This window comes from Falco biarmicus, chromosome 11 (genome assembly GCF_023638135.1).
Source record: "Falco biarmicus isolate bFalBia1 chromosome 11, bFalBia1.pri, whole genome shotgun sequence".
NCBI classification, from domain to species: Eukaryota; Metazoa; Chordata; class Aves; order Falconiformes; family Falconidae; genus Falco; species Falco biarmicus.
This window is the reverse complement of record NC_079298.1, coordinates 29,985,119-30,001,633: the sequence shown is the minus strand read 5'-3', so window position 1 is coordinate 30,001,633 and position 16,515 is coordinate 29,985,119. Positions and strand designations below refer to the sequence as shown.

Here is a 16,515-nt window from a genome sequence, read left to right as displayed (position 1 = left end):
TGATTTCAGTGAAAAAGGGGGATTATTTGAGCAGAAGGGCAGGGAGGCAGCGGGTTTTGTTCACATCAGTAAATGGGGTGGCAAGAAAGGCATGTGCAAAAATAACGCAGGGGTGTTGTATCGTTTCCGTGTACCCCTCAGTTACCCCATGCACCCCCCCCCTCCCCAACCCCTGAGGGCATCTCCGTCTTCGGGAAGAAGAGTGAAGTACGTCTGTCCTCCCTTGCAGCATCCCTCCTTCCCTCGCCTTCTGCTTGCTTTGTCCTCTTTTCTCTGGGGGTGGCTCTCCAAAACAGGGCAGCGGGCTGGTTTTGGGGTGGAATCGGTTTTGTGCAGAGAAAAGGCATTTTGAAAGAGGGCAGTTCTGCTGAGTTTTCTCCCCAAAATGGGATTATGCGGAAGAACGATGCACAGCGGCGAGACCTGGGTGTTTCGGCTGCAGACACCACATTGGGCCAGAGCATCTTGAAATCACGTGTGGTTGGATACCTAACGAGCCCAATTTCCCTGAAGGCAGTCTCTCAAGGAAGGTGGCTAGAGCATCTTCCCAGTCTGCACTGGTACTCGACTGTTCCCAGCAGCTGGGTTAACCCGGTGCTGTTTGTGGTGTAGGTGTGTGATCTCGGCCAAACCGTCTTCTTCCTCGGCATGGCCCGAGTCTTGCTCCATTGCACCGTGTCTCCGCTCTCGAATCTTCCAGTGGAAGTGGTCCAGATCTCCCTGCGCTGTTCCTCCCTCCCTCCCTCCGCTGCTCAGGCTCTGTACTCTGCCTTGAAGTCTCAGGCAGGTGTTCAAATAAATAATGCAGCTAAAAATACCTTTTGGCAGCAGCTGGGAGTTGTTGCGAGTGGCACTGCCGGAGTGGTGGGAATACAGCATCCCGGCTCCGCGGGCAGGTGCGTCTGTGTGCTCCGGAAAAGCAAGAGCAGGCGCTGCGGGGACAAGGGCCTGCCTGCCTCCTGGGTCTGCCACGGCCCCACCGACAAGCTGAAGAGTTGATTCTGCCCTCCCCGGCTTTGAAGCAGGCGTTGCCTTTGCTGAGGCTGGCTTTCAGTGGAAGGATGCTGCCGAGGGGACCCACCAGCTGTGTCCTAACTCACGGAGGAATGTCATGCCAGCCCTGCGCTCTGACTGCATCAGCAGGCATCAGGAAAGAATCATTTGCACTGTGGTGGTGTCTCAGACCGTTTCCCCTTTTGGGGGGAGCACTTTGCAAGCTGGATTGTACCACCACCTCCGGGGAAGGATGCTGTGCCCTTCCCAGCCACCTCCAGGTGCTGTGAGAGCACTTGGCGCCTCGAGCTTTTGGTCCAGTTTGCTGGAAGCGGCTGTTTTAAACTCTGCCCCCAAAACCCTCTGCTGACTGCCTTTTCCAGGGGAGTCATCCTAGCTGAAGGTAGCTCCCAGAGGCTTTCCCTCCCATTCCACCTGCCTGGACCCAGACCTGGCAGCCCCAACCCCAGTGGCTGCAGAGGGCTCCATGTCCACTAGTGCTTATCTCCTCGCTCTGCTTGGAGACCCTTTGAGACCTCCCCCAGCAGCAAATAGTTGGACGACAGATTTAATTATTGCAGCAGGAACGTTGCTGGGGGCAGTTGGCCACAAACTGACCTTGGTTTTTCTCTCGCCCAACTGATAGCAAACCCTTTGCTGCAGGTCAGAGCTGCTCCCACTCCGATGCGCAGAGGAGGGATGCTAGGCTGCTCCTCGTCCTGTGCCCATGCGTTTTGGGGAGTGCTGGTCACCTTCTGCACCAGCTGTGGGCCTTTTGGTGGGTTGTCCTTGCGCACCTCAGCTTGGAGAGCGAAGTGGCTTGTTAATGAGTCCCAAAGCAATTGTGCAAGGATAGGTGCTGGGGAAGCTGGGATGCTCCTGAGCTGCATGCTGCTCAGTGAGGTCTGAGACCTGGTCCTGCTCATAGTGCTGGCAGAAGCCATGTCAGTCCTTCAGTACTGGCTGCCATTGCTTGTCCTCCCTCTCTAGGAGCAGGGGAAGCTGCTGGTGGGGCTGGTGTACTGGCTGAGGGTCATCTGTGGTCTGGGCGACGCTTGAGTGATGCTGGAGTCCCGCAGTGCTGCTGCCTCATTGCAGTTCTGGCCACAGCTCCCTTTTGAGGCCTGAAAAGACGAAGCCAAATGGTATGCTGGAAAACCTTCCTGACTCCGAGGGACATGCTGTCTAGGAATTGCTGGCTGCTTTTCCGTGCGTTTTGGGTGTATTTGGCCTGTTTTGACAGCAAAAGTGCAAGCACGGGGCAAAATGAGCGAAGGGTTGGACAACTTTCGGAGTGAAAACGTGGTCTGGCTATGGTGTGGTGGTCCAGCTACAGTGTGTGGTGGTCCAGCACGTGCCCCTACAAGCATGTCCGCAGTGACTTGACTTGGTCCCCAGAGCTGGGGGGTTTGCTGTGGTTCAACAGCCTGCTGCCGGCCCGTGAAATGCAATCAGAGCTACACGGATGCCACGAGCCAGGGCAAGCTGACTCTTCCCATCTCATCCTGCAGAGAACAAACAGAGCTCAAGGTAAAGCGCTGAAATTTCACCGTGACCTTTTCTTAAAGCATTATAATCAAGTTGAACGTTTCCAGTTGTCCCACTAATGTTTGCCCCATGGGAGAAGGCGTCCTGCTTTGAGGGAGGATGTTTGTGGCGACGAGCATGCCTGCCCCGGGAGCTTGTGGTGCTGGATGCCAAATGCCTGCTGGGGGCTGGGGAGGCGGGGGGCAGAGGCCGGGGCTGCTCCCTGCCTCCTGCTGTAATGCAGCCAGGGGAAGGAATGCGCTGAATGCTCTGCATCTGCTACAGCCTTTGCTCAGGGCTCTTCGACACATGGATTGTAAAACACACACCGCCTCACACCGCCTGATGTGTCGCTGGGCACCCGTAAGGCCTCCCAAGTGTGATTTCGAGGCGTTGCTGTTGGCTCGGGCTGTGGGTTTGGCAGCTCCTGCCTGCAGGCAGGTTGGAGTTGGCTTGAGGGAACCTAGAGCTGGAGCCGGAGGGGCTTGATCCAAGGATGTGAGGAGTCGTGGGGGCAGAGAGAGCCATCAGAGTCTGGCCTGGGCACAGAGGAAGCCTTTCTGGGGAGAAGGGATGAGCAGCTTTTATGCTGCTGCATCTGCTAGACCCATCTTTCTCCTGAGGTCATGGCCTCTTTATGCTGGCGTCTTGTCATGCTGGGTCTGGGGCTCCTCCTTCCTGCACGCAGGAGCATCTCGCTTCAGCTTGGAACAGGAGCTGCCCATGCTGCGCCCTCTGGTCCCTGTGGTTTGCCTGGCACAGAGACTGGGGTTTCCATGTCCCTCAACTAGCAGTGGAGAAGATGACGCTGTCTTTGTTGATGATGAAGGGGACAAGGTCCACTTGGTGTCCTGCTCTGTCTCCCAGAGCCACGCAAGAGGGGTAACCCAGATGCTCCGTGCAGTTTGCCCATGCAGGCACAGCTGTGTGATTCCTGCAGGACTGGGGAGGTGGCCCATCTGCAGAGGGAAGATGTTTTTGCAGACCCTGCCCCAGCCAGGACACCCTCACTGAGTTTGGCTCAAAATGCCCGTGACCTTCAGGCGCGCTTTTTTGCTCCCCAACAGATTTTTGAAAGATATTTAAGGGCTGAAGGATGGAAATACTTCTGTGGGGGACGGAGTGGTGGTGGGAGCAGCAGTGCTGGGATGGAAGCACAAGGGCTGCCGGACCTGTCCAGGCACCCACAGAGCTGCAGACAGCCCATCGCTGGAAGCGGGCTTCGGCCTCACCAGCCTCGCTAGCTTGCAGACACCTCCCAAAGCAGCTGGCTCCCCATGGCTGCATCCATGTGTGAGGTGAGCCCTTCTCCCTGCTGCACCTGGCCAGTCTGTGCCTCCCAGCGAAGTGAGGGTCCCCTCCAGCTGTGCGCGTGTGCTGGCACCCCTGACTTTTAGCTCGTGTTGGCTTACAACAATGCGTATGTATAAGGAGCAGGCTGGAGGGTGATGCGGGGCTGGCCCTGTGGCTAGGGGGGGTTGATTTTATTTTTGAAATTTTCCTTTGAAATGTTCCAACAATCCCAATTCAGTTTTGACCAGGAAGGCAGGATGGCTGGGTGGGATACTGCTGCTTCCCAAGGGTTTCCTCCAGGCAGCAGCTCTGTTTGCACAAGGCATCGGATGCAGCTGTAATGTTCTCAGTGAGGATCCGTTTTAAGCATGGAAAATCAAGTTCACCACCTTGCTGAAGCCTTGTCTGAGCCAGCTGCTGTACAGCGTCGTTGGGTACGGTGGTTTGGGCGATGGTTGGGACCTCTGGAGAAGCACATCTGGTCTGTGGTTGGTCCCAAATGATGGCATAGATGTGGTGCCAGTGCTGTGCAGTGGGGTGGCTGTGGGCTGGGGGTTTCAGGGTGGCACCTCTTGGGTGATCTTGCTTTATCCCCTTCCCATACATACCCGGAGTGTCTGAAGACATGATCATGCCCTACTTGTTTCCTTCCTGGGGGTGGATGGGGCTCACCGGCGACCTGCCCCTGAACACGGCATTGCCTGCTGCTGCCCGCAGCTGCCCTGGCGAGGAGGGTCCAGCCTGGCTTTTGGGGGCAGGCAGCTGTGCATCCTGTGGCTGTGCTGTGGGTAGAGCGACCTCGGGAAGCTGCTGCCGCGTGGACATGGTCTAAGTGGGGACGGTGCCTTCCCAGGCTTGGATGCGGTCATCTGTGGCGGGATGGTTGGGCAACCAGAGCACAGGAGTGCTAAGGGGCGTAGGATTAAAGGCAGTGGTCTCTTCGAGAGCCCACGGTGGAGAGGTGAAGCTGGGCTGGGGAGCCCTGTGACAGGCCTGGCAGCCAGGCAGGCGAGTCTGGTCTGTGCGTTTGTGTTCGCTTGTTCTGCGCCTCCTTCCCAGGCGTTAACTCCTTGCTGATGGAGTGGCCTCCCAGGCCAGCACACCAGTGCCCCCTCCCCACATCGCTGCCCACCCCCATGGCTCCCCATCTGGCACTGGCTCTGGGTGCCCCCCTCCACCTTCCTCCCCGGGGTGGGTAGGGGACCAGCTGCCTCCTCCCAGGCAGGTCTCCCTCGCACAAAATGGCTCCCCCCGAGCCCCCCCCCCCCCCCCCCCCCCCAGCTTCCCCTTCCTCCCCTTCCCCAAAACTTTCTTGCTCCGGGGTTCGCCGCAGAGCTGTCCTCTGTCTCTCAGTTGTTCCCGGCTGTCAGAGGTTATATATATCCGCTCTGCTCATGCTCATCCTCTGTAACCATTTTCTGCTACAGAATCTTCTGGCTGCTCGTTGAAGCCTTAATCCGTAATGCAGCGATCAATGGGTGTGCGCCTTTACCACTCGGATGCTCATTTTTTAATCCCCACTGCCTCCTTCAATGTCATCCCTTCCCATTTTTCTTTATAGAATTTCAGGTCTACTGTACCTGCTGATTACTTAGCAGAGACTGCTGGACATCTCCCTTAATTAATTCCATCGATTTCTCAAATCCCACAAGGTTTGGGGTCCTTAGATTTCTGAAGCAGCTAAATGGAATGTCTAAATTCCGACATTTTCCCTCTATAAATTGTTTTGCCAGGGAGACGCTGGGAGGCAGCGCTCCGGCTTTATTTATTTGGAGGCGATGTTAGCCCTGGAGCCTTCCCCGTCCTTGCTGCGGGCGCTGAGGAGGGCGTTGGGAGGGGGATGCCGCTCGCCCTCATCGCCCGGTCGTGCCACCCGTCCCAGGGGTGCTCTTGCACACCCCCAGGTCCTCCACTGCCACGTGCCTCGGAAGCAGCATCCTCCCAGTGAAGGAGCGGGGTCCGACCAGCCTCAGGAGGGGAATGGAGCTCCTGGAAGGGACCTATTTACCAGTTGGGCCCTCACCGTGTGCGGCTGGGGAAGACTCTGTTGCTATGCGCAGGGAGCTTAATTTTATTATTACTCTCTGCTATTTAATGTCTGTCTCTCAGGCAGCTGGTGATGTTTTAATGAAGCTGGAATTGCATAGTCTGTAGCGCTGGATAATCGTAAGCTGCCGAGTCAGAATCAAATTAATAATTCATGAAATTAAAGTGTATAATTAATTCGAACTGTGCAGATGAGGAGGGACCGGAGTCTTCGGCCTGAAAGGACCTCACACATGTCCATAAAACAGGCGTACGTGCGTCCGTCTGCAATGGCAGGCGCATCTGCGCCAGGTCGCTGGCAGGGCTGGGCAGATCTGCCGTGTCTCACCTCCCCAGCCCCAGGTCCTTGGGCCATGGTACCTTCCTGGGCTGTAAGGCATAGAGGCTTAGTTTAACTTGGTTTTATTTGGGAACTTTGCCACGCACGCATTCTGTTTTCAGGTTAAAACTTCCACAGTAGCATGTTGGGTCCAAAAATGGTGATATTTGGTGGGTGAGGAAGTCCACCTGGCCGTGTCGTTGGGTATGGCCACATCTCCCTTCCCCTGGAGAGAAGCGAGATGTGCCTCTCCCCTTTGCAGTATCGTTAATTTTTCTGTGATTGTATTGGATTTCTCATTGGACCTGGTGTGAAACTACTGGGAATGGAGCAGCCACTGGACTGCTCTGGGCTTCTGCAGCAAAATGTCCCAATTATTTGGGCTTAAAAAGGTAGAGAGGGTCAACTTGGTGGCATTAAAACCATCGCCCCACCAGCATGGAAGGTCTATTTCCGTTGGCGACTTGTGTTCCCAACCACGTAAGTAAAAGCCAGAGGGACTTGTTGCTACTTACGCAGGTTGGAACCACCATGAAGGATGCAGGCCTGAAAGTTTGAGATGTACCAGTTGCAAGTAGGTAGGATGACTAGGCTGAGCAACGCTGGAGGTTTAGGGAGCTTTTAGCTTTGGGTCTAGTTGGACCTAACAGCAACATTGTTGATGCATCTTGGAGAAAGCACTGACCCTGGTCCTCATATTCCTGCAAGTCTTTGCCAGCTTTGAGAGGAGCAATGGGCAGGCAAGCAGGGGAGGTTGCACCACTTCACCTACACTGTCTTCTGGGGAGAGAGGTATTGTTGTGTCCTGATCCAGGGTGGGACAGCTGGGAATTGTCTTGGGAGCCGTTACAGGAGCTGTTTCTCTTGAGCCTTTCAATGCATGGGGACGGGGCTTCCTTATGGGTGTAGAGATGAAGTTGCATAGCTAAGTGAGACTGGAGGAAATTTGGACGCAAAGACACACACAAGCTAAAATAAAACACATATTTGGGTCTGCAGTGCCCATCTTCCCAAGAGTCTTGAGTTGCCCATGCACTGGAGACTTGGCTACTCACCCTAGCTGAGATGTTGAATGTTTTGCAGCTTTGAAGGCCATATCTTTAGCATCTATGGTCTGTACAGATAGCTGTTGGCTGATACCTGTGGAGAAGAAGCAGGCCCAGCCAGGCTTTCCTGCCTCCACCATTAAACCGTCTGAGGTCATTGCTGCTTCTGGAGCAGAGCAACATCCTGCACTCTTTCTGCCTGGCCGGAGCAGATTTGTGTATTTGGTTACAGCTTCCCATTTTATGTTATTTTTGTGCAAGGCAAAATGTTGGCATTGTGGATTTTGGGGGTGTATTTCTTGAAGACATTTACGAGGGAATCTTTTATTCATATGAATATATATATATTTTAGCCAAAAATCTGGCTGCAGCAAAATAATGTGATTTGCTGTAAATGCCATAGCTGTGAAGGATCTCAAGTACAAAGCTGATGGAATATCTATTTAGAAAACTATTGGTTGAAAGTAAAATTGCACTGGGAGGACAGTGTGAGTTCGTTTTAGGGGTGTGAATCAGGAACCCTCCCCACTCTTAAGTTGACTGCAAAATCCTTTCACCCTGGGTAGGCACACACAGTTCTTGCACCAGGCACAGCCCTCTTGAGGTAGCATCCATGTTCAGGCACCTGCCTAGTTCAGGAAGGTGAGGTTTGGTGGAGCATCACTTGAGTCTACTTAATTTTTCCTGCTCCGTTTGGTGACTGGTGGCCCTGGGGGCTGAGGAACACCACGTTTCTCCTTGGGAGGGGATGAAAGCTGTGAATTCCCCTTTTTCCAACTGAGACACAACAGCAAAGTCTGTTTCTGGGTCGGACAGGCGTTAGACATTGGCTGGTTGGTGGGTGTTTTAGCTGGATGGTTTCAGTTCCAGAGGCGAGGCAGTATTTCAGTATCAAAGGGGTTTTTAACACTCCCTGCCTAGGCTTTGGAGCCTAGGTATACCACCCATCCACCCTGTACTGTGTGATGAAAAGGCAAGATACGCAGGACCTTCATGCTCATTAACTGCGTGCAATTAAGGCCCGAAGCTTTTGCAATACCTAGTGAAATCAGGCAATTGCTTTTGGACCACCATGGTTGCAGTTCTGCTCTTGAAATCCCATTGGCATCTCTCTGCCTTGACAGCAAACCTTGTCCCAGAGTTTGGGGTGCTGGTGAGTGATGCAGTTTGAGGACCAGAAGAGTGAAAGATATTTTTCTGAATTGTCCCCAGTTTTCTGTAATAGCTCAGAGCCAACCATGCATCCTGGCTGTGTGGGACGAAGGCATGAAACAGAATCAGGACGGTGTAGTTTGCTCCCTGAGCTTGCTCTTAGCGTTCAGACATGACAAGCTGTAGCTGAGCCTCTCGGACCCTGTTTTGCCTCTCCGTCTTGTGCTTTCCCCATTGCTGGAAGAAAGGGAAGGGAAGGATTTCCCCTTCCTTGTGAGCATGGCTAAACATCAGCAAAGGTCTCTGAGGTAGCACGGCACTGGGTAAATGCTGAGTGGTATTAATAATAGCCTGCCCCTTTTTGGTAATGTGCTCCCCTTTGGAGTCCAGATCTTTTATTATTATTATCATTATTATGATTATGATTATTGTAGCTGTTATGGCGCAGGGAAACTGAGGAGCAAAGCTGGCTGCCTCCATTGCTTTGTCTCCATCCTGCTCAGTTGCCCCCTGCCCAGTGCCTACCTGTGGGGTGGGTGGTTTATATACCACCCCCTGAGCAGCTCCTGCTCTCTGGAGGGTTCGGGGGAGCCCAGCAGCTCCTCATCCCCTGGGCTGCTTGCAGAGGGTGGCAGGGAGACCCTTGGCTCTTGGGTTGGAGCTGCTCCCTTCTGCTTGCAGATCCACACAGCGCTGCAGGGGCAGATGGGGAGGTAGAAACAGGCAGGGGGAGTGGAGTTGGGGGTGGGAGCCCGGCTGAAAGGGTTACTGCCAAACACAAACAAAAACACGATGCAAATGAGCAGCTTGCAACAGGTAGCCTTAATCAGATGCTGTCAGATGAATTCAGCATCTCTCCGATTGTCGCCTGCACTAGCCTTCCGTTCAGAAGCCCTCATCTGCTCCAGATGTGGTTTAATTTACTGCGACTTGGCTAATTACTGTAATTAAGGATTAATTACTGTTAATTACTTTCACATAAACTCAACGCCAGTCAAAGAGCGGAGCCTTATGAAGCCTGCCACAGCAGCGAACACAAGCACGGCAGCTTGGGTGGGCCCACCGGGTCCTCAGGGCGATGCTGAGCTGGTACCCACCGCCTGGCCAGCCCCTGGCCCTGGCCCTCGCCCCGTGGGTCACCCCCTTCCCGGCCCTCCTGGGGCCAGCGGGCACGCGTGGCAGGGCTCCAGATGGCATCCAGCGAGCCAGCCACCGTTATTATCGTTAATAATTAGATAGAGCAGGGATTTGCTGTGCAAACCCTAGTTAGGAAGGGGAGACCAGCGGCGTCTCTGGCAGGCTCTTGAAAGATGCGATGGATTAACCACCTTTCCCACCCCCAGCCCTTCACGACGCTCCCACCTGCCGTGTCCTCCGCCACCCCATCCCCAGCCGAGGACCTTGCTGGAGACCCTTAATATGTGAGAGACACAAAATTGTTACGCTTCCTCTAGCATCGCGCTTTAGCAAACAAGGGGAAAAAATCAACCCTGTATCTAAGGGAACAGGAGCTGGGAAAACCTGCGGTGGGTGCGGGAAGGAGCGCCAAAATGATTCATGGACAGTACGGCATGCAATATTCCCAGGGGAAGCAGGGGTCTGCTGATGACGGAGGGCCTGCCCTGCTTCCCTGGCTCCCTTAGACTTGTTAGGCTCAGTATCTATCAGGCTTATTAGTTTTAAAAGTCCTGGGGCTTTTTCCACCACAGCAGAGGGTGGAAGACCCTGCTGTGGGTAGGGGGGACACGAGGTGCAGTGGTGGCAGCAGAGCCAGGTGCGGGCCGTGGCCCGTCCTCACCCATTGCCTGCGGCCCTGGCTTGGTCTCGCGGCCGCGCATGTAATATGAAGGCAGGATGGGGAGAGAAAAATCGGCATGATTAGATGGGTATTGTTCTATTAGATCTCTGCCTGCTTGCTGTTGTGTCTCAGCATTTGAAGATGAAACATATTCATTTAGCTCCCAGGATGAATGGTTTTAATAAGGGGAGCAAGATGAGGTGGGGTAGTCCTGATGACTTCAGAGACCCATCAACTCTCCCCCTAAGGCCATTTTGGTGATGACATGGGCCACACGACCATTAACGCCGCAATCAGGACAAGTTTTCCGTGTCCCTGCGAATCCTTCAGCTGGGAAGAGCGTGTTTTGGAGCCCAGGAGGAGATGTGTATCAGCAGTAATCGGATTGAGCCTGCGGGGAGGGCAGGCAGGGGGTGAAGCAGGAGCTCCCAGAATGCGATTCCCAGGGGAGAGGCAAGGGAGAGCAGAGATGCAGGTGGCTGGCTGTCCGGGGAGGGGGCGGTTCGGGGGGCATGTTGCCAGCTAGTGTCTTCTGGATCGCCACCTTCCCCGCATCCCAGCACCTGACTGATGCCATCCTGCGCAGGGGCTGAGACCTGGCAGCACTTGCTCGTTAGGTATTTCAGTGCGATGCAGTGCCTCCCTCTGCCATCCCACCCGGCCCCCAACTGCCTCCCTGCCATCTGCCCCCAGGCTGGCCGTGGCCTGCTTAAGCCCCAAATCATGATCATTCCCGTTATTAGGAGCATCTCTGGGGGCAGGGGAAGGGACACCATGCCGCTGCCGGTGTCCGCATGCCCCAGCCTTGCCGATTTGGAGCCGGGGGTGCGCGGGGGGAAGCACGCTCCGGCAAGCGAGACGGGGAAGCCAGCCGGCGCTCCGGCTGTCAGCTCCGCTCAGCCCGGCTGTCAGGCACGGGGATGCAGAGGGCCTCATTGCTTTAATTGACACCTTCCCCTCGCATCCCACGCTTGGCCATCCCAGCCTTACCCTTCCTTTCATCTTCCTTCTCCTCTCTGGGAGGAAGCGGGGTGCAGTCCAGCCCTCCTCCTGTACCTCCCTCAGTCCCTGCACCCCTGAAGCCAAGACTGGGGAGAAGCGGAGAGACCAAGGGCTGGACCAGGCTGGGTGCAGGAGCACGGTTGGCATCCCTTACATGACAGCTTTCTGTGTGCTGACCTTCTTGAATATCGGAGCATCCCCTGTGGATTTCCTTGCCCCTGTCCTTTTCCAAGGCACTGCAGAATTGTCTCGCGGCAGCACTCCTGGGTAATTACTGCCCATGGAAGGACCAGCGCCTGAAGACCCATAGGATTTCTGGTCATGCCTTGCTGTTTTGGAAGCATCTCTGCGCTCATCAGTGAGAAGGAGCAAGGGCTGGTTCCTCTGCGGAGCGTGTACTGGCCGTGCTGTAAGGCCTTATGAAGCCCAAAGGAGAGGGTGAAAGGTGGGGGCTGGAGGAGCTGGTAGGATGACTTCATCTTCACCAGTCATCTCCAATGCAAATCACACCCAGCACATCAGGGTGTCCTGCTGAAAGCCAGGAGAGCCTGCCGCTTTCAGGGCCAGGAGAGGGGTTGGATCCGCAAGGGGTGCCGGTGGTTTGGGGCTGGTGCCCCTTTCCTGGAGGGGACAGCAAATGTGCCGCTGCCAAATGAATGGGAAGCAGCAGAGCTCAGGTTTCTGGTCCATTAGGAGATAGATGCAAGGACAGGCTGTGATTCTGCTTGAGCAGGACCAAGGCTTCCTCTGGAAGGTTGCTAGGACCTGGGTGAAGGTTCTCGCAGGGTGAAGGACGTGTTTGGAAAATACTATCTCCAAAGCTCCAGGTGTTAACTCTGGGTAAACTGAGGCACAGCGCCCAGGGCTGGTGCTCAGACCAGGTGTGATGGCAGCCACCACGCTTGGCATGTGGCAGTGACTCCTATCCCACCCTCTCCCACAACCTGACCTTGGCTGCTCCATCCAGCCCCCCACAGCTCGCCCACCCCAGCTAGCAGATACCTTCCAACAAGGTCCTTCCTTTGGATGGGAGCCTTAGAAAGCTTTGCTGTGACCAGGTCTGGTCCTGCAAGGACCAACCCCCTGCTCCTTGCCTCTGCCTGCTGGGAACGGGCCATGCAAATAAAATCTAGCTGCTCTCCCCTCCCCCCCCCCCTTCCCCTGGCTTTCCTTGCCGGGGGCCTCGTGAACCGAGTCACCTCCGACGTTCAACCTGAGCAGCCAGCGCAGGCAACAGGGAAAGATCTCCCATGGACTGTGCTGTCTTTGCTCTCTATTTATTTTAAAGTTGGGAGCTCTTTGATGTCTGCCTTTGCAGCTCTTATTCTGCCAGGAGGCTCAGAGCAGCCTGTGTAATTAGCCCAGAAAAATGCCGCTTTCATGTGGTTTGGGGGACCCAAGTGGAGAAGAGATTGCCAAGGGCTTTGTTCTGCTGCGGAGAAATGTGGGTTGGGGTTTGGTGGGTTTCAGCAGAGCTCTTCTCGCCCTTCCCTTTTTCTCCTACTGTGGGGTGGAGCTGGGGGTTTTGGCAGGGAAGGCACACGTGGCAAGCTGCTGCTCCACGGGAGACAGGCCATTCGGTGCTGGGCTGGTGTTTTGGGAACGTGCAGGAGCATCTTGCTGCTTGAGCAAGGGATCAGATAGAGCCATGCTCCAGCTGGCCCAGGGGAAGGGTCCCTAGGTACTGCAGGATCGCTTCCCACAGCTGGGAAGAGAATTCAGTTCTCTTCCTGACTCACCCTAAAGAGCACCCAAGGCAGGGCGCTGCTCTCCCGGTCCCTGCTGGTCCCTGCCTCGAGCATCGCTGCCTGCACGAGTGTGCGCCGAGGGATGTGGAGCAGAGGGATACAGCCCCTCGCTGCCGGCTCTCGACCTGGTGATCGCCACGGGTGGGTGGTGGTGGAGGATGGCAGGTCCATGTTTGCTGCCCTGCCGGTGTGGTGAGAGCCACGGGATTCTGTGTGTGGGATTCTGTGTGTGACCCTTTCTTGCACCAGGGGTTTCCAAAAGTGCGGGGGCCCTTTGGGTTGCCTTGGCATGACAGGGCACAGTTTCAGCCTTGCCTTTTAGCCCTTTCCCTCTGCCTGTAAATCAGCAGCAGCAGGTCTGTGGCCCTGGAAGGGGGCTTTTGCAGCAGGGTGGGTACAAGGTGCCGAGGTCTGTGGCCCTGCCTGTGTGGCAGTGACCCGCTGCTCTGCTTGTCTCTCTGGCACCTGACAGCAGGATGCTGCCTGTACTCAGGGCACTGGCCGTGATGCTGAAGCTTTCCAGTGAAGCAGTTTTTATTCCCAGTTGTCAGTGGGCACAGCCGGGGTGTCTTTCCCCTCCCCCCCGCCCCCCCACTTTTATTCGCTGCCCTCTGAGCCCACGAGACTTTTGCGAACAGGCCATTTGCTTTCCTCTAGCATGCGCGAGCAGGGTGCTGCCAACCATGTCCACCAAGCCTTTTAGCTTCATGCATCATCCTGGATGGTCCTGGATCAGCACAAGAAAAACATCTTCCTGCAGCTACTGCTGTCCTGGAGGTACTTTTGTCCCTTTCCTGCCTTTTTAGCCGGGGTAAATGTATTGCTTTTCATATCTATTCTGGGACCCATCCAGGTCCTCCCAGTTGCAGTGGGACCAGCAAAGAGAGGCCAGAGATGCTTCGGCAGGAAAAGTAGAGATGTCATCCTGCCCTAGGAGGTGGGTGCATTGGTAAACTGGTTTTCAGGATCCTGGGAACTTGGTTTGGGAATATATCTGTGTCAAGTTGATGGTGAAGGGGTGCTCTGATCCTCCCTGTGTGCCAGGATCTCCCCATCCTGAAAGCAGCGAGAGGCACAGAGCACCTCAGAAACTGAGCAGCGAATGGGTTTCATTTTTCCCCCCACTTTTTCTCCCCTGGGACCTGAAAAATACCCACAACAGGCAACCTGAACCCACCCAACAAACCCTAAGCCAACAGATAATTGCATTTGTCCCCAAACCAGGGCTGATGCGCAGAGCTAGCTGCTGTGGATATCGGCAGAGGTCTTATCTTCTCCCTGTTATTTCTCATGTATCCCTTGCTTAAAGATCTTGTGCCATCTTCCTGCCTAGAAGGGAGCCGTGGGGCCTCCCCAGGGAGCTCCCTCCTCTTCCCGGGCCTGATTCCTTCAGCTTTCGCTTGGGGAATGAACGGATGCGACGGAGCCCCCCGCACGTGGGGCACGAGTCCCCAGCGCCTGTGTGTGCCACGTGCGTGTGCGTGCAGGGTCCGGGTTATACAGGGGAGTATGGTATTTAGACCACATTAATGAGCATACAGGAGAGCAGGAAAAATGGATCATTTATGGTTACGATCTGGCTACTGTCAAAATACAGCGTTATTTTGACGGTTGCTTTGTCTTTGCTCCCTGAGCAATATGAAGGTAGTTTCTTAGCAACAAAACTGTGTTCGCAAACAACACCAGTGAAAAACAACCCCCCAGAAGAAGAGGAGGTGGCCTCGTGAGCACCACTCCCGTGTGTCCCCTGCCCGTGTCGCATCTGTAAATTAGATGGAGAACATCTTACCGGATGGCAGGCACTTGCCCGTGGTCGTGGTGCCATGCGAGCGCTGCCCCGGACCCCCCTGGGGTGGGTTGCTTGGGGTGTGATTGCTGTCCCTTTTGCAGATGGGTAAACTGAGGCAGCCCTGGGAGGGAGGAGTGTTGTGGGTTGGCCTTTAGGTGACTGGGGAGGGATTGAGCTTCTGCTGAGTGATGCTTACCATGTGGTGGCTGACAGGCACTGTCTTGGACCTGTCTTGGCCAAGGTCTTGGCCAAGGTCTTCTCCAGGATCTCGGCCCTGCATCTCAGATGGATCCCAGAAGGAGGGCAGGAGGGAGCTGCCTGCAAACCATTTTGGCAGTGGTTCTGCCGTGCAATTTGGAGCGTCTCTCCTTTGAAGGCGGCGCTGGGCCTGGTGTCTGTGCTGACGTTGGAGTCCATGAGAGCAAGCGATTCCTCCAGCCAAGTATCTGCCAGGCTGTGTCGGGAGAACTTTTATCATTTCTGTCACAGACATCACAACTCGCTTGTCTTACCATACATCTTCCTAAATGTGACAGAATATTCAGCTGTTATTAATTGAATACTCTCTAATTTAACTGCTTAGCAGGAGGGAGAGCGACTGGTTTGTCTCAGCATGGAGAGCTGCCATCGGGCGCGCTGGAGGTTTTGGGATGGGGAGAGGTGATGTGGGGAGAAAAATGGGGCTTTTGGACTTGTGAGTACGCCCCCCACACCCCGCATGGGCCTGATCCTCATCCTCACCCTGCCAGGGAAGGGCTCCAGCATCTGCTGTGGCTCCTAGCCCTGGGGCACATGGCCAAGCCCAGGCTGGAGGTGCTCAGGACGTTGCTGCCTCTCCATCCCATCCTGACACAGCCATCTGGGGATGGAGGGGAAGGGACACCCCAGGAGCATGGCCGGGAGCTGGTGGGGCTCCCTGGGTGCCTGGGAGGGAAGAGTGGTTTGGGCCAGGTTGTCCCAACCTCCAGTCAGGTGCCTGGAGGTGACACCTGTGTTGGGTAAATCCCTTCTCTGCTGAGGTGCTGGAAGCAAAGCTGAGCCCCTGCAGTGGGCTCCGTGCGTGAATCGCAGTGCCCGTAGTGGCCTGGCTGTCCCCTCAGTCCCCAGCACACCCCAGTTATGGCTTCTTGTCTTCCTCCTCCTCCTCAACATCCACTTCCAGAAGCTCCAGAGATGTCCCGCATGCAGACTAGTTGTTATGGTGGGGTTGCTGAGAAACTTGGCTCCTTCAGAGGATGTGGGCAGCAGCCCTGCTTGCTGTCACCTGGGTGGCAGGCTGGTGGGGGACCATCCTTTCCAGCCACCCCAGCCTCCTGCCTGCTTGCACACGCGTGTGCTCGCATCTCTCTGCTGCTCTCCCAGAAAGTTCAAACCCAGAGTCAAGTTTATTGTTTCTATCTCGTTTATTTTAAGTATAGTTTTACACTTTATTATATGCTGTGACATCTTAAATGGAGCCTGTCACTCTATCTTGACTACTGCTAGGGGCTACAGCCACTTACTGTGTCAGGCTTTTCGGCAGCCCTGATTAACGATATCAAAACGAATGGATCCCGGTGCAGGCACAAGCACGAAAATCAAGGAGTGATTTGCATATTCAGATTGTGCACGGCATCGAAAGGCTGCAGCTCGTGCAAGTATTGGCACTGACACACCCCATGGATGCACATAGGTGCTGCCACGCATCCCTGTGTGGAGGACCCGTATGTGTTGGTAGGGTTCATGCACACCTAATTCTATTTATTTAGTATCTTCAGCCAAAAGGAAAAGCCTTGCCCTTTTTTCCCCGAGCTTTTCCATCT

At 55.1% G+C, this 16,515-nt stretch overlaps 1 protein-coding gene across 3 annotated transcripts in view; it reads left to right on the top strand.

Moving 5' to 3' along the window:
* Window positions 1–16,515, top strand: part of PBX1 (PBX homeobox 1) — a 133,839-nt gene that overhangs the window by 76,059 nt on the left and 41,265 nt on the right. The window contains exon 1 of one of the 3 annotated variants that reach the window (XM_056355888.1): window positions 29–2,523. The exons of the other annotated variants lie outside the window; for them this stretch is intronic. Coding sequence (XP_056211863.1) covers window positions 2,307–2,523 — 217 coding nt within the window. The 5' untranslated portion in view covers window positions 29–2,306. Of the gene's footprint in view, window positions 1–28; window positions 2,524–16,515 lie in introns of those variants that run through there. 3 annotated transcript variants of the gene reach the window in all.